We start from the raw sequence: 17,042 nt of genomic DNA, 5'->3' as shown, positions 1-17,042 counted from the left end.
CTGAGGTGTAAATAAAATAGACACTAAAAATTAATAAATCAGCTAATGCTGTATTTTCATTTGTTCCAATTAATTTTCATACCAAAAAATATACACATATAAGTATAAATGACAGAAATGTGTTAAAACCCTATTAAGCAATCCTTACTAGCATTTCGTCAGTCAGTTCCATTTGACAATAATCAAAGTATTTTACAAATATTCTTGCACACTACAAAAAACAATCAGATGTGCCATCTGTATTCTATTTCAGTTTTGAAAATCTGACCTTTTACCCCATTTTCTGAGCTATGCACTGCACTTCTGTGCAATGTGAATATAAAATAATATTGCTAGAACTTCCCTCCCCTTTCCTCTTTGACTGTATTTATAGTCATTCAAGTACAAAATATACAGAGAAAATGATTACTAACTTGACTCAAAGGTCTCAGTCAAACTGCCACTTCCACATTTTAAACATCTGACTTTTTTTTAGGCTTTCTTTCAGTAATGAATACTTCCCCAAGGAGAAAAATATCCAAGTGCATGCAATTGCTTCTCTAGAATGATCTGTTCTGAGATAGAAAAATCACAGCCCCAGAACAATCTTCTTTCACAAGCTTAGTCTGTTATGAATACATTCATTCACTATGTACAAGCTGTTAGTTAATAAATAAATTATGTCTTAAAATAACTGTAGTAGTTTTTACTAATGGAAAAGTTTAATATCAGGTTCCACCGTTCTGTAGTCTTCAAAGTTGCATCCATATATAAATTAACATACAGAAAAATAATCCGTTGTCTAAAAGACTGCACATCAAAATAGTACTTCCATGTCTGCTTTTAAAAGAATAGGTTTGTGACTTTATTTATACAAATTGAAACTTTATAGGGACATATACTCCTTAACCCAAGACTGTTAATGAAATAATTATTCAAAAATACGGTTTGTAACTAAGATTTCTGTACATTTTTGTACCTTTTTCAGGCTATTACATTAGCTTCACCATCAGGTTTTCAGTGCTGTGATATGCAGGCTTCAAATACTGCAAAGCATGTTTACAGACAATAAGTATTGAAATTATAGTAGAAGTCATATTAAGAAAATAATTTTGGCTCAAATTCCGAAGTATCTGGGTAGTATCCTTTTAAATCTGATATGCTATTGTAAGCATCACACCATCTGTACAGTTAACTTTTTGCTGACAACAAATTTTAAGAAAAAATGACACATCTGAGGTGTGATCTGGTTTTATGAACTGAAGAGCAGCTTTCCCAAAGTTTAAGAAAATACAAAAAAAAATATTGCACAGCTTAAAACACAATTGTTTACATTCTGACTTCAATACAGTACAACTTAACTGTGAATGTAAGGAATTACCAGTTTGTATTTTAAGTCCAATTATTTGTCCCAGAAGGTAAAACATAATTTTAAAATTAAAACTAGTATATTTAAAATGTTTACTTGTTACAGGAATTCTAAACAAACTTTTAAAAAGCATTTGGAATCACTTTTGAGAGTCTGTAACTCCCGCAAAACAACAAAGTTCTGAGCAATACAGGTCATTCAACCCAATATTCCCTCAAAAAGCTATCAGACAGTAAGCACATTGGGAAGTATACATTTTTATTTAACATTCCTAAAATAACCTGTATTTACATATTATATAAATGTATGAAGTCTTAATATAAAATAGAAAACTGCATTGACTGAGGAAATCACACTCCATATGGAGTTACTTACTGAAGACCATTTTTTTATGAAATTTTACAATAATTTATATAAATTATCTCTTCCAAATTAGATGATTTTTCTTCTTTTTACTAATTCACACAATTTTGATGACTTTACAAACAGTGGTGTACATTATAAACTTAAAAAAACAGTTACAGCATCTTCCGGCGCACAACTGGCTTTGGAAAATTAGACAGTCTCTTTTTGTTCTTTCTTAGGGTCTTCCCTGCTGCATCTGTAGTTTCCTTCTGTTTTGTTTTTGTTCCATCCACTGGACTTCCAAAAGGAGAGATGAATTTTATTTCCACTGGTGGAGGTGACCAAGAACTTTCTTTTGTGGTTCTGAAAAGAAGGATAGGCATCAAATCAATTACTCATTACAAACAGTATTTAATCGAGGAAAAAACTGGCATTACAAAATCAGTTCCCAAGAAAAACACATGGGCTTCTTTGTAGATAGAATTAAGGCAGAAAAGGCACATAAATAAGATTTGTTTTGTTTTTATTCCCTTTACTCATCGTCTGGCCACTTCCCGGCCTTGTATGAGAAACTAAACTGGAAGAGTGGGGTTTCACAAGGTGTAGTAAGATAATGTTAAGAGCATTGCAATGTCACCACTTGCAGTAAGTATCCACCTGCCCTTTTCTATCCCCTCCCTCTTCTGTTTCCATTAGAAAACCAAACCCTTAAATGGGGAAAAGGTGCCTATTAGACCAGCAAGCTGGACAGTCTGATAGAATGAGAGAAGACCTGCACAGCCAAGTGAGGAAGAAGTAGTTAGGTGCTCAACAGGTGAATCACCATCACATTAAGAAATGCAAATAACTGTTCAAAACTTATTTCATACTTGCTTGCTTTCTTCATTTTTGATTTTGGAGTTCTACCTCTCTTCAATTTTTGCTTTCCCCCAGACTCTATGGATTTGGTATCCTCTTCCTCTTTAGCTGGAACCTCCTACATTAAGGCAACAAAAATGTTACCCATGAACAAGTTCTTACAATTCTACAGAATAATAATGTTTTTTCATTAAGAAATCATGCCAAAGTTACATCCCAAAGCATGTGCAAAAACAAACCTTCCACATCAAATTATTTTACCATTCCAAAAGTTCAAACTCTGAAATTAACAGATGACATACCAAGTAAGTTTAAAGAAAGCCACTGTGCCTTTTGTTAAAGGCAAAACAGTATTTATCAATTCTTGAATTACATAGATTCAAAACTGACTTTTGTAGCTAGTTTTCATGAAGAAAAACAAATTTTAGCTGATTCATTTGAAGCTCTTTTTAGATATGTTTCCAACGAAAAAGGCAAAGCATGATCTCAAAAAAGGTACAGAATTAAAATCAAGAACATGGGACAACTGGAGTTTTTACTTACTGCTTCTTTCACAATCCGGGAAATGCTAGCTACAGTTTTTCTCCTTGACCTCAAAAGAGGGGGTGAAAAGACAAATTGAGAAGACAAATCCGGGTCTAAATCGTTAAATTGCACAGGATGGTCTGTTTTTCCACCTGTAATGACAATGCAGTGTTAGCATGCACACAGGTTATACATGAGGGACAGTAATACTAAATTACAGCTGACAAATAAGAGCACAATAGCTTCCTGAAATAAAGGTCCAATCAGCTTTATAAACACCTCATGCAAAGGCATTTTCCCCCTAGTAACTGCCTCTTCTTTTCTTTTACCATAAATAGTGAAACAAAACTAAGCCAGTGTAGTGATTTTACCTGCACTTACCAAATCAAAGATACTATACTCCAGAGGCATCAACAGTCCTTAAACATCTCAAAAAAATTTATCATGTATTCTGATTAAAAGACTACTGTGTACACTGATTTCACTGACGAAATATACACCCATGAAAAATAATCACATAATTAAACAGATGTATAGTTTGTTGCAAGATGCAGCTCATCTGAACTTGAAAACTGAACAGAATTTGGAAGCACACATCCTTTATTTCTCCTTTGCGGAGGGAAGGGATGGCATATTCACAAATAATCTCTGGTTTTCAAAATCTGATAGAAATTAGGTTCCTCACAAAAATATAGCTAAGTTTAATTTCACTGCTTAGACTGGCTTCATAATCTGTTTCTACCAGAACTAAGCAGGCAGTCACACAGAGTTCAGCCAAAAGATGAATTGCCTCTTGGCAAATTTTTTCTTTTGCATGCTTCCATTCTTTACAATACTTGTAGCCATCCTCGCAGTTTGTTTTCTGTGGTTTAAAAAAGAGGAAATATGCCCTATTTTGCATATAAACATAATGCACCTACCTTCAAATTTCTTAGTCAGCTTTGTGAGAGGAGGAGAGAAAAGGAAAGCCTCATTTTCCTCAGCAGACAGTTTCTGATGGATGGCAGTTCTGCGGGATCTGGTTCTTGTAACACGATCTGTCAGAGCTCTTGATGTCTGATCATGTCCTGAGGGGTTTATGTCTTCGAGCAGCAAAGGACTGCCACCAGGTCCCTGGGAGGTCTCCTCGGACATTGATCGCCTCTTCCTGCCCCGACGTCCTGTCCTTACCGTAGTCCTAGGTGTGGTTGGCTCCTCGCTTGGCTCTGCAGGTGCTTGCTCGTGAGTATCCACTTTTTCTGGATTCTCATGTGGCACTCTTCTAGTTCTTCTCTTAGGAGTATCAAGGACTTCTACTTTCTCACCTGAATGTGTGTCTTCCTGAGCAGAGGTAGACTCTGGGTCTGCCAAGAGGTTTCGTGCTGCCTTCCTAGCACTTCTTCTAGGTGTGACAGGAAGCTTAAATTCTGTTTGAGGAAGCGACGATTTAGACAGATCAAGATCAGAATTTTCTGAAACTTCTGATGAACTAATCTTTCTTCTTCTGCCTCTTTTACTTGGCACAGGTGAAAGGAGTTGGTCACTAGGCTGCACCTGTTGATCCTTAACAGTATCTTCAGTAAACTGTAAATTAAAGCTTTTCAATTTTCTTGCACTTCTACTGGGACTGACTGCTGTTTTTACCTTATGATCAGTATCACTCTTGCTAGTTTCTGGATTTCCAGCTGAACTTTTTCCTCCTTTAGTCCTTTTGGAAGCGAAAGAAGTAATAATGCTACCTTCAGCAAGAGGCGTTTCGTCAGTAGTAGCCTCTTCTTGGAGTTCAGGCGCAGCTTCCTTTGCTCTCCTTAGTCCTCTTCTGGGAGTAACTGGCCGCATACTGTCAGACACATTTTGTCCATCAGAATGGCTGCTTTCTGTTTTTTCTGCATTTGACACTTTAGGTTTCCTACCTCTCCTAGGAGTGACAGGCGCCACAGGTGTTTGCTCCTCTTGAGCATTTTCCTCTGATGGGAGACTGGGAGTCTCAGGCGCTTCTTTTGTTCGCCTGGTACTCCTCCGAGGAGACAGTCCAAGCAGAGCTGGGCTGTCTGTCTTCAGCAGCTGCTGAGTGCCTGCTGACAGAACACCTGGACTTCTACTCAGCTGTCCCCTTGTGCGTGTTCTTGGAGCAATGCCATAATGATGTCTGCTGGTTTCCTCTCCCACTGCTTCCAGCACAGGTGTTAAGGGAGCTTTTGCCTTCTGGAATCTAGTTACCTTTTTACCTATGGTTTCATGAATAGATTGTTCTACAACTTCAGATGTAAATTCTTTACTTCTTGTGTCTTTAATTACATCCAGTAAGTTCTCAGCAATGGCAACCTTAATAGGTTCAGGCACATATGGGAGTGACTCTGCAATATTTTGAGATTCCTGATCACCAGTTACAGTGGACACTGAGTTTGTAACATGTTCCTGGCTTTCATTATTTCCTAAATTGGTCACAGGGTTGACCTGTTCTTCTGTTGTTGTCTCATCTGGTTTAGAAGCATCTACTGATGTAGGGTCTCCCATCTCTGCTTCCCCTTCTTCTCCTTCCAAAACTAAGGTAAAATTACTCTGAGATAGAAAAAGGTCTCCATCTCCCTCAGCTGCATCACATTCACTATCTTTATTATCAGGAAAATCACATGCAAACTGTTGCTCGATATTTTCATAGCTATAATGAAGATCGCTTGATGGATCTAGTTCACTATATGGAGATGTTTCAGGTGCTGGTTCTGAGGTATCTTCTATAACCTAAAGTTAAAAAAAAGTCTGTTAATACTTCACTCATTACCAAACAGACTAATTTCACACCGAGCTAGATGAAACTGAGGACATTTCCCTTAAGATCACCCCAAATGTGAAACAATGTGATTTTGTACGACAGATGAGAGTTTGTGTGTTTAAGGCACAGAGATCAGAGCAGTCCCTGTGTGCAGTTCACAGGCTCTGGTTCTGGTATTTCTGTTCAGAACTGACCATTTCCCACTGCCCATGACCAGGCAGCAGTTTTCCAACACAAGGTGTGTATGTAACCAGCAGTGACCATCACAATGCAGTGCCCTCTGCACTGCTCCACAGCCAGAGTGACCCACTCTGCCTCGGACAGGGTAAAATACAATTGGCTCCCCACTGCTTAAAGCCTCAGTCATGACAGTTGTGACTGCAGCACTTAGACTGGCCAGGGATCGCATCCAACAACTCAACACTGCACTTTAAGGAGTCACTTGGATTGCATGAGATAACACATTTTCTAAATACCTCCATCTCTTGAAGAAGTATCTTGACACCAAAATGAGCTCATTACTGGAAATTCTGTTTGTGTTAAGAAGGAACAAACAGTAAAGGACCTAAGCACCTAAATAATTCGGAGTTTGGTTCCCACATCTTTTTGTCATTTGGTAAATGATTTCCAGTACAAAGAAGCTGCACTCCTGTAACTTTCTTATTAACATTAAAACTATTTTTTTAAGTCAAATAAAAAAGTTTGAATTCAAGTAAATCAAATTAATGCCTAGCTATTTAAAAAAATAGTTTAGGCATTTATTTTGGTTTTGTTTGCTGTCAAATGCCTAAGTTTAGACAGATCCCATTCATGTTATAGGAACAGAAAATGCAGGAGAGAAAAACATATCTGCCCTTACAACATCAAGGTTTTAACTTGTGTTAAGCAGCTCAAGAAATGGACACATTTTTTATTGTCTCCTAATTGTCAGAACAGGTCTGTCCTCAATTTGCAAACTGTTTTCTATTTTGTAGGAAATGGGAAAATAGTTTACTTACATTAATTTCCTCAGTTTTAGGAGGATTGTTAGAAACATGGTCTTCTTCAACTTCAGCTGCCTTAGGGTTACATTCTTCAGGTAAATCCACACACTTGCCCTCAAGGCGATTTTCAGACGGAGTACTGACCCTGTCCTCACTGTCAAGGATACTTATCACAGCTAGAAGAGATTTATGTAATTTTACATTAACTGTTACATAAATGACACAAGTTTAAGCAAAAAGAAGTAAAAGAGGTAACAAGAGCCAACAATATGGTTCTCCATCCTGCCACATATATTGGGCTTTCTCCAAAAGCTAAAACTATTGAGCTGGTTTTGGCTGGGATAGTTAATTTTCTTCATAGGAACTGGTACTGCTGTATTCTGGATTTGTGCTGAAGGCAGTGTTGGTAACAGGGAAGTTTTAGTTACTGCTAAGCAGAGCCTACACAGAGCCAAGGCCTTTTCTGCTTCTCACACCATGCCAGCAGTGAGTGGGCTGGGGCTGCACAGGAAGATGGGAAGGGACACAGCCAGGACAGCTGACCCCAACTGACATCCCATAAAATATGGCATCATGTTCAGGACAAAAGGCAGGGCAAAGAAGGAAGAAGCAGGAGACATTCGGGTTATGGTGTTTGTCTTCCCATGACTCATCTTCCTGCTCTCCTGGAGATGGCTGAACACCTGCCTGACAATGGAAAGTGGTGAATGAATTCCTTGTTTTGCCTGACTTGCATGCAAGACTTTTGCTTTCCCTATTAAGCTGTCTTTATCTCAACCGTGAGTTTTCTCACCTTTAGCTCTCCCATTCCCTCCCCCATTCACCCATGGGAAATGAGTGAGCGGCCGTGTGGGGCTTAGTTGTCGACTGGGTTTAAACTGCAACAACTACAGATCTGCTAAAGAATGCAGCCCCACAGCAAGAAAGAAGGAGGAGAAAATCAGCTGCCAAGTCCATAGATGGAAAATAAAAGAGGAAAATGTGGCTGGAAAGACATGGTAGATAATTTCTTCAGTCTGAATACTGAGGATGTATCACCTTTTAAAATAGTAAATCAAACAGCAGATCCCATGGCACACAAATTGGTAGTGGTGTACAACATTGAAATAAATACTGGTCTTTCCTTGTAATACTTTGAGTTCTACCAGCATCTAAATATTTTGATCAAGAAGATTCACTATGCACTTTTTACAAGGACTTTCTTGAAGGAGTGTATTTTCTCTATAGTTTAATGAAAGTTAGCAGTAACATGCTACTACTATTTCAATCTGAGACACCTATAGCAGTATGGAAAACTACACACTTCACTTGAGGAGCTCTGCTACTTTAACACACAGAGTATTTCCAACATACGTTCACTGTCTGCCTCTGGGGATTCAGAGAGCTGTGGATTTGTTGCAACCAGTATGGCTTTTTCTTCTGATGAAGAGGTCATTTCAGACTCCTGGTAGGCTGTTTCACTTCATGAACAGAAAGAGAGAAATTCATCATAAAGCTTGAAAACAAACTTTTAAGAGCTTTACAAGTTACTTGCTCACTGTAAAGTCTTCAAGTTTCAAACCAGAAAAAATACAAGAAAAATTAGAAATTCTTTCAACATAATCAATTTGTGACTCAATTTGTAATTCACTTTCTAACTCACTTTATGCAACGAACCACGTACTTGACATTCTTTCCAGCTATCTAACACTAGTTAATAACATAACAGATGTGTGTTACAGAATAATGTATTATTTGTCTTCTGTAGAAAGCGGGCAACTACAATAACAGAGGTTCAGAACCAACCGAACAAAAGTCTGTACAGGTGAAAGTTACCACTTGAAATTAAGGGTTCTCTCATTGCTGACATCCTGTCTTTATGAATAAGCAGTTGCAGCTTTTAAAGTACCTGGTGAGAAATGGCTTCCCTTTCCATAAACAAATAGATGCTAATTGAGCACATACAGAAAACAGAAATTAAGTGTAAAAAATACTGTCAGAAAGCATTCAAACTCCAAAAGAAACCCACGGAAGTTACAGGATCTCAGGATTAATTTTTAACTACACAATTTTCATAAAAAAACAGGGCTTATGTTCACAGTATCTGCTTAGTAACTCTCAAACTGTAACAAGGTCTGTATAGACTCTTGAATGGAGTCTTTATCATCATACTTTGGGATCTGCAATGATTTGAGAAAAAAGGCTCAAATTGACAGCTAGTCAGTGTGCATTACATTCATGCCAGATTACTTTTGCTCAGAGACAGAATGGAATAGACAGGCCCTTATATATAAGAACACAGGAAGGAACTAATCCCAGGTCAAAATCAGTTTTCAAACACAGAAAAGCCAGCAGCTGAATGTTGTGTGAACCCAAAGATGTATCTACTTCATAAGCTCACCCTTCTTTTCCAGCCCTTGAAGTAGCAGCCTCAGCAGCTTTAAACACCGATTTATCACCCTCAGGAAGGGTAGGACATGTAGCATTTGATTCTTCCACAAATCCTACAAAAACGAAGAGATGGATGACTTCCCCATTCCACTCAACATCACTTCTTTTAAACTGCTCATATGAGTTCAAAGTGATCCTTTATGCATTTCATCTAGGACAGGCATTTAGCAAAATAATGCTACCAAGACTTCAAAGGCACAGAAGGTCCGAGTTCTTCTTTGCAGTAGAACAAGAAGCCTGATGATGCACAATTTCAGTCAAACAACGTAAAAAAACCTGCAAACTACAGAAGTACCTCTAAAACATAACCAGAAGCCCAAGCTTTAAACATGTATCCCTCTTAACATTCCCACAAATCACTGCTGCCTTTCAACTGCCACTGCACACAAAAGAAATGCCAGCCAAGGAAGTATACATTCATAGGTCTGGGATACTTAAAAAAGGACTTAAAACATAAGAGGTAATTTTAAAAGCACAGGGCACTTGTGAAAACTCATCATTAAACTGCTGCACTCATCAATAATTTAATCTTTTGAAGACATTTGAAAAATTCAGAAACTTAGGTTATCACAGGATGAAACACACCTGCTTCTTTTCTTCGTTCTGAAGGATCTAGTTGTTTCATCTGGAAAGGTTTATCTTCGACCATTTCAGTTTCTTCCTCCTTCTCCCATTCTTGAACATCACCAGTTTGTTCAGTGGAAGAATTAGCTGGTTTAGCAGCTATAAAGATGACATCATCTTCAAAATCACCAGGTGATTTTGCATCATGATACTCCAAAGTAGTCTGGTCTGATCTGACAGAGAAATTACTATTTTCTTTGCTGACATCCATCTTCTCCAAATCACCTCCAGGTAAGCTTTCCAAAGACTCCTGCAATTCAGCACGATCACCCCCAGGATTGCTCAGAGTAAACAGAGTTGGTTTCTCTCTACTTTCAGACCAAGAATCCTCCATCAAGCCATGATGATGCTCAGATGAAGCTCCAAATAGTGCTTTATCATCTTCTGTCACCTAAAACACAAGTTCAGATCAGCAACAGGAGTCTGCTTTTTGCCAAAGCAAAACAAAAAACCCCAATAAATACTGATATTTCTAAGTTACACATGTCCCCTTAGAGAGGCAATAAAAAATTCTCATTCTAGCACTATCTTAGATTTAAGGCTAAGTGTAAAAATTAATCACACTTTAGATTGCTTATTGAGTTTCCACGACACTGAAGAATTAAGATGAAGTCAGTCTTGCTCATAATGTCATCTCAAGCCTCTTCAATGGGCTTACCAGTGTGTTTTCAGGAAGACAAAGCTTTGCCTAATAAAATCTTAACTCCAGATTTCTCTATTTCATGCTTGCCCTTTCAACACACATGCACTACTAAAATATGCTGGTGTTCAACTATGGCTGTGACATGGAACAAGTAAATTCATCTGGCCATAGTGCCACTATTAGTAAGAATTTCATACAGGAGAGAGCACCTCTTGTTACAATTGAGTAGCTCCTTGTAACATACATGAGCTACTCACACATGGGATAGCAGCACATGCCCCTGTTGTGCCCCTGATTTGGGTACATTATGCTGGCAACTGCCTGATGGGCTGAACCACAGAATCCAGCTACACAACTGCAGGAGCAGAAGGGACCACAGCTGGTCAGATGGACCCACTGCATTTGGAAACTACATGGATGCTACCCGGGGTGCAAGGCAAGAAGCAAACCCGAGAACTTTAGGGCTCAGAGAACAGAAAACACTACAGTTCTCTTCATCAGGAGTCTCTTTTTACAATCATTTAAGTAAACCCAACATTGCAAAAAGACAGGTTGAAAGTCAATGCAGCTTTATGACTTGTTGCTTTCCCAGATATTCAATTTGCAAAATGTAACAAACCCAAACAAGAGGCTCGATCTATATTCCTTACCTTCCTGCAACACTACCATTTGAAAAGGTAGAGCTGAAAGCTGAACCACCAGAGGTCCTAAGAACATCTGAATAAAAGCCACCAAGGTCCCTGATGTTTGTTAAGAATATGTTCCTGCAGGAACATGATGCTACAGAAGGTCTAGCATAACACAATCTTTTTTTGACCAAATTCTGCCATTCTGATTCACAATCCAGATTCTCAGTGTAAGGAGTTTTGGCAAACTTTAAAGTCAAAATATCACAGCGTTATCTGCAAAACTCGCTAACTGCAGCCCAGCTTACCCCAACAGTCCACTTTGCATTCGAGCTCTCTTCCCTGAAAGATATTCTAGGTTCCTTTGCTCGTAGAGGAGGAGTAACTGATCGTCCTGGGGATGCAGAGGGAGTTGCTAGGGGTGTAGTGCGAAGGCTGGACCTGAGAATAGACTGAGGAGTAAACCCAGGAAAACCAGAAGATGTGGCCAAAACTTTAGCTCTCTAGGAAAAGAAATAAAAACATTTAATTTAAAACCAGTTAAATCTTCAAAACGGGAAGACTGTGCTTACATTACAAAACTTAAATTAGCTTAAATTATGAACTGGGTTTATAGCAGCAGAAGTTTTGCCTCTGCACTGTTTTTTCCAAAAATACCAACATTTTAAAGACAAAAAAGCATCCTTTTTATATTTCTCTTGGTTTGTCTTTGTAATGGCCAACCAAATAGAAGTTATTTTTCAAAATTACTTCTTCGAGAAACAACGATATGACATCTTGTTTTCTGCAAGGTTATCTCTTATCCCAGTAATTTTTGCAATTTTTACGCTGCTCTTATAAAAGCCACACGACTTCAACTTTCCTCTGTACTGCAGCGTTTTCAGTTGCTGCATTTGACAGCAATTCTGCAAAGCAACAGTCACAGCTTTTTTTTTACTAATTTATCAGGTGCACACAAGAGGAAGTAACACTGCTTTAAAAATACCTACGTATCTTCATGTAGAAGCATTCAGGTGTTCTTAACTCAGATTACTTTACAGTACTGAAAGGGTTTCAAAAGAGGATGAAGCTAGTTCATTGGTATGGACGGTATTTCATAAGAAAAAGGTGGAAAATGGAATTGCTCCATACAGTAAATTTATTTCACAAAGCTATGGGACAAGCTGTCCACTGTGATCAACTGAGAACTAAAGTTTCCTGCTTAAAAACCGTTCCCAGCTTACTGCTTTGAAAAGGACTGTGTATACAATAACCACATGCATACTGAAAATTTCAATGCAGAAGTGCTTCTGCTAAATACTTTTTTAATTTCACCTAAAACAAACCTAAGAAGTTTTTTGGTTTGGTTGGTTGCTACTCACTTCTTAAAATACAAACCTTGACCACAAGAGGAGTTTCCAGTAAATTCAGCTCTGATGCTCTTGGAAGATTCTTTTGGGAGCTGGAGCGATGTGTATTTGATCTCAGGGGGCTGGATGCCACGGAAGAAGTAGAAGCTCTGCATGGGGACTGCTGGCTCTCATCCTGTGCCACAGAGCGGGAAGGAACAGGACGAACCACCAAATCCAGTAACCTGGTAAAACACACAATTTAAACTAGGAGCACAAATAAATGAAAAATACCATGCTGTGATCATCTCAGATGATGCAGAACAAAAACACTGGATGAACAAGAAATACAACCTCACCGCTGGGGGTGATCTATCAGTCCCACAAACAAGCGACAAGCACATTGGAGCATTTTTTCATTATATCTTTACATTTCGTATCTAATTTCCTAAATCCCTGCCTCTGACATAAGAATACCCCAATTTTAAGTTGCACAAGTGACCTAATTCTCAGCAGTGGAGAAAACTAATCTACATTTCAATGCAGGGACCATTTCAAATTCTCCACTTAATTTTGACCCTAAGTTGACTTTTGAGATACAAAACTAAAAGCAACAGAATCCTTGGTAAACCAAAGAAGTATACACTCATGCACATGTATTTACATGATAACACCTTTCTGAAATATAAAGTCTGTAGCTCTACTATACCTTGAACACTTTTGAGAAAGTTTCGTAACAGGTGTCCCAAGAAATGCATCGGGCAACTCTGCAGCAGGGAGAGGATGGGTACTGACTGCTGGCTCTGTAGTTCTAGGACTAGAAGGAAAATGAAAACGTAACTGATTTTCATTCCTTCCAAGTCCAGCTATACCAGAATTCAACTTTATTTGTCCATATCCCATGTAAGACAATCACCTGACAATTACAAGCCTCTTTTCCACTCTTTGTAAAGATTCTGCTTATTTTTAAATAACCAAGCAGGAAGTGGTAAAAGACTACTATGTGATCACACAAAAGTCTGTAAAAGTCAGTACACCAACAGCTTCATGGTAGTGACAAACAGCTCAAGTTTCAGCTGTCTTAAATACTGTAAACATATGTGCCATAATGTAAATACATGGATTTGTATAGAGAAGATTATCATAGCAGAAAAACTCTCCAAACACTACATATGATTGATTCTTAAATGTTATATACTATATGAGCAAAAAAGCAAAACAAAGCTTTATTCACATGCATCTTCCCACCAAAATATTAACACAATTCAAACAGAATTCTCTTTCTCGCCCCCTCCCACTCACTCTCTCTCTCCACCTCCTCCTCCCTCCCCCTCCAAACATGTAGCTCAAGACTAACTTTTTAAAAAAGCTGCTTACCTATCATATTGTGAGATATTTGTTTTCTGCTCATTTCCTAACCATACTTCCCCAATTTTGGACAACACTTTACTGATGAAAGTTGCTCTTGTATGCACATTTCCTGCATTGCCCTGCCTTGTAACTGTTGATAAAGGCTTTGGCCTTGGCACTGTAAAGCAAGAGGGAAAAATATGAGCCTTGTGTAATCAAAGTGATGGCCGGCTGTACATCGTATTTCCCTTCTCTAAAATTACCTTCTCTTAAGACTGATGAAGGCAAACGGTACGGCTTGGCTCTCTCTACTGCCAGCTTCCTTTGAACTGTGGGAAGCACCTTGCCATATTGGTCTAATAGAGAATTTCTGGCAACTGCTCTCTCTCTCAGGTGAGGATCACGGTCATTCTGACAATGGAAATGTGTAAAGCACGACGTTAACAATTTACAGGAAGTTCACTGCACAGAACTATCTCTGCTCGTTCTAACTAGGGCCTAAATTTGCTCTACAGCTACAGGAGAACACCTCTGCTGCACACAGCAAGTGCCACCCAGGAGCACACATCAAGTTCACCAATTTCAGTTTTGGCAAAGTGCAAGACTAGTTAAAAAAACCAAAATGTAAGAATCCCGAACAACTCTGAAACTCGCAACTAAAACCCACAAGGCAAATTTTACCTGTGGAGCATCTAGACTGCTCTCAGGCAAAAGCAAGATACAGGATATGACATACAACATACTCTTCATTACACACAAACAAGTAAATCAACTCCCATAATCTAAACCATACATAACAGAGGGATCTGAGGAACTGAATGAAAAGACAAGATACATATTTATTCCTCAGATGCAAACAAACTCTTTTAACTGGAGTCAACCATGGTCTGGAACATATAATTCGTAATTTCACACAGCAGGATGTCTACCCTTACCGTCAGATTGGCCTTCATGGACTGATTCAGCTGGAGCGCTGGGATGTAGTTGGCACGCTGCAGATGGTGGACTAAAAGGAACTCACGATTCTGAACACCAGCATTGGTCTGTAAAAACTTCTCCAAACACTCCTGTGAGAAAGAACACGTTTCAAACATCTACTACAATTCTGCCTCTTCTCTTGCCAGAGACGATTAAGATTTTTTTGTTTCTTCTCCAAACTCACTTTTTCTGTGTCTGTGAAGGGCAGCTTCAGCAAATCCTCCATGAGCCCCATCTCCTGACAGATTTCATACATGTGCTTGAGCAGCTCTTCTATGGTTAACTTCGTGGTGTGCTGCTGCAACAGACCCCAAGCCTCCACCATGCACCTGGAGGTAAGTTTTTGGACATGGAAAGGAATAGGAACACTAGAGCCACCAAGATGCCCCACAGTGATGCTATTCATTCAAAGATCAAATGGATCAAATGGAAATGGAGGGGAGCCCCATTTGTAGCATCAGTTCTCCACATTTCCCAACATGTGAACGCCAAAACGGCAGGAGAGATTTCCTTACCTGTTGGACAACAACACGGTGAGGAACAGCCGCACTTCACTGCTGCTGGACATCGACGGCTTCATCATCTGGATGTACCTGAGGGCTCGCCTGTGCTCTCCCTGGCACATGAGGGATTGAATTATCCTCATGTGTTGCCATGACACAGTCTTGATTGTAGCTGGATGGAAGAGCAGGGCCAGGGAATTCTGGAGAAGTTGAGAGCAGCTTCATTACCACAGACTCACAAACCCGTGCAACAAACACGGGCAAAACTTTCTTCAGCAAGGCTGGAGGGGGGTTAAGCAAACTTAGATGTCTAACTAACAAAATGCTTGATCCAGGGCACATCAATAAAAGTTCTTCAGTATTTGCAGAAAAGAAGGAATCAAGCCAGAGAGAACAAAGTGAATGCTTTAAGAGGAACATTCAGATTTTTCTAAGTTAACAAAAGTCTGTGGACAAACATTGCTTTTTATAAATATATGAAATAATAAGTTACTCGACCAACAAATTGATTCTATTGACATGGTGACAAGTAAAGAACAACCTTCAGCATCAGAAGAACAGGTTGAAAAGTCACTTCTGCAGTCTTCTGTCTCAAATCTTGCTGCTACTTGCAGCACAGTTTCCACGGTTAAAAGTACCCAAAACACTCTTTTAGAAACAGTGCCCAACCAGTCTGCTGAAAACCTAACCATAGATGGCTTTGAAAATTTAAATATTAAAATTAATAAAGTTGATTATGCCTTTGTTTTAATCAATTTCCTGTCAAAATAGTTAAAGCAAAATTTCAAATCATAACTTATTGCCCAAGATGTCAGAGCAGTGTTAAAAAAAGTTTCTAATGCTTCAACAGCTCCTAAGTACCAATCTTTAAAAATACTTCTATTGATTAAAGCTCTGCACTGCAATGTCCGACTCAACTGTTTCATACTTACTTCATAATCATTGTGATCTAGAAGCCAAAACCCTTGAATAAGCTTAACGAGACCCCAAGGAATAGCAAAGGCAGTTGGAAAGGAGTCAATCGAAGTTTCTGTTTTATTTGGAAAGGAATGCATGATATCCAGCAGCAAGTAAATTGTCTGAGAGTATCTAATTAAGGTGAATAAATTGCTAAGGCCAAAAATTTATCACATTTAGCAAAACATAGTAATATGAAAATGGTAGGAAGCAGAACACCCTAATGTATTGATCTCGCCATTTTAAGGTATTGCAGCCTGTTGTATCGATAGTCACGTCCTAACCACAAATCAACATTCTGAATAAACAGCCAGAGAAACACTTGTGGATTTCTGTAAGGAAATCAAAAAGGCAGATATTGCATATTTAAATACTGCTGTTATAAACTCAGGCTCCTGTTGGACATTTAAAACACTCGATGTCCAATGCCTAATTATTAAAAAAACCCCAAATTCTACAGCTGTTTTGTTTTCCTCATTCTTAATAAAAGAGAAATTTTAGTGCCCTTACAATACAACTTAGCACCGAGTGATTGAAATTCTGTTTAAAAGTATATGTGGATTTCTCACTCAAAGTCTCATTTTCCCTTTCTGACATCCTTTGTTAAGGACGTGTTCTAGTAAAGCAGCCCTGGAATACTACAACCATTTGTAACCCCCTTGCTCTCCAGGCTCCCCTCATGGTTTAGCCAGCAAACAACAAAGCCAAGCCTGCATGTTCCAGCAGCTCAAAAATTAGGTTTCTGCCAAATGAATATTCTGTGTGCCTGCACTTCTAACACACACAAAAAAA

At 38.7% G+C, this 17,042-nt stretch overlaps 1 protein-coding gene across 1 annotated transcript; it reads right to left on the bottom strand.

Moving 5' to 3' along the window:
- Positions 1-679: 679 nt before the first annotated feature.
- On the bottom strand, positions 680-16,398 carry LOC121660594 (protein ELYS-like). The gene is made up of 17 exons (XM_042019990.1): positions 16,226-16,398; positions 15,306-15,493; positions 14,975-15,119; positions 14,748-14,879; positions 14,076-14,223; positions 13,840-13,990; positions 13,172-13,279; positions 12,512-12,707; positions 11,443-11,637; positions 9,827-10,256; positions 9,192-9,294; positions 8,165-8,271; positions 6,827-6,987; positions 3,997-5,797; positions 3,095-3,228; positions 2,563-2,669; positions 680-2,056 (listed from the first exon to the last, which is right to left on the bottom strand). The coding sequence occupies exons 1-17, from the start codon at positions 16,346-16,348 to the stop codon at positions 1,867-1,869; spliced, it is 4,419 nt and encodes a 1,472-aa protein (XP_041875924.1). The 5' UTR covers positions 16,349-16,398; the 3' UTR covers positions 680-1,866.
- Positions 16,399-17,042: the final 644 nt, after the last annotated feature.

This window comes from Corvus kubaryi, unplaced genomic scaffold (genome assembly GCF_017639235.1).
Source record: "Corvus kubaryi isolate FWS band 111438036 unplaced genomic scaffold, C.kubaryi_AGA036_p1.0 36626, whole genome shotgun sequence".
In the NCBI taxonomy this organism is placed as follows: domain Eukaryota; kingdom Metazoa; phylum Chordata; class Aves; order Passeriformes; family Corvidae; genus Corvus; species Corvus kubaryi.
This window is presented reverse-complemented; position numbering and strand designations above follow the sequence as displayed.

What these genes read in the sequence shown, in the direction of transcription:
- LOC121660594 (XM_042019990.1), bottom strand. Translation starts at nt 16,348, where the DNA reads ATGCATTCCTTTCCAAATAAAACAGAAACTTCGATTGACTCCTTTCCA. An exon ending in TTCATCAGTCTTAAGAGAAG is followed by an intron (nt 13,991 to 14,075) that starts GTAATTTTAGAG and finishes CTTGCTTTACAG; the next exon opens with TGCCAAGGCCAAAGCCTTTA. An exon ending in AAAATGAAGAAAGCAAGCAA is followed by an intron (nt 2,057 to 2,562) that starts GTATGAAATAAG and finishes CCTTCTTTTCAG; the next exon opens with AACCACAAAAGAAAGTTCTT.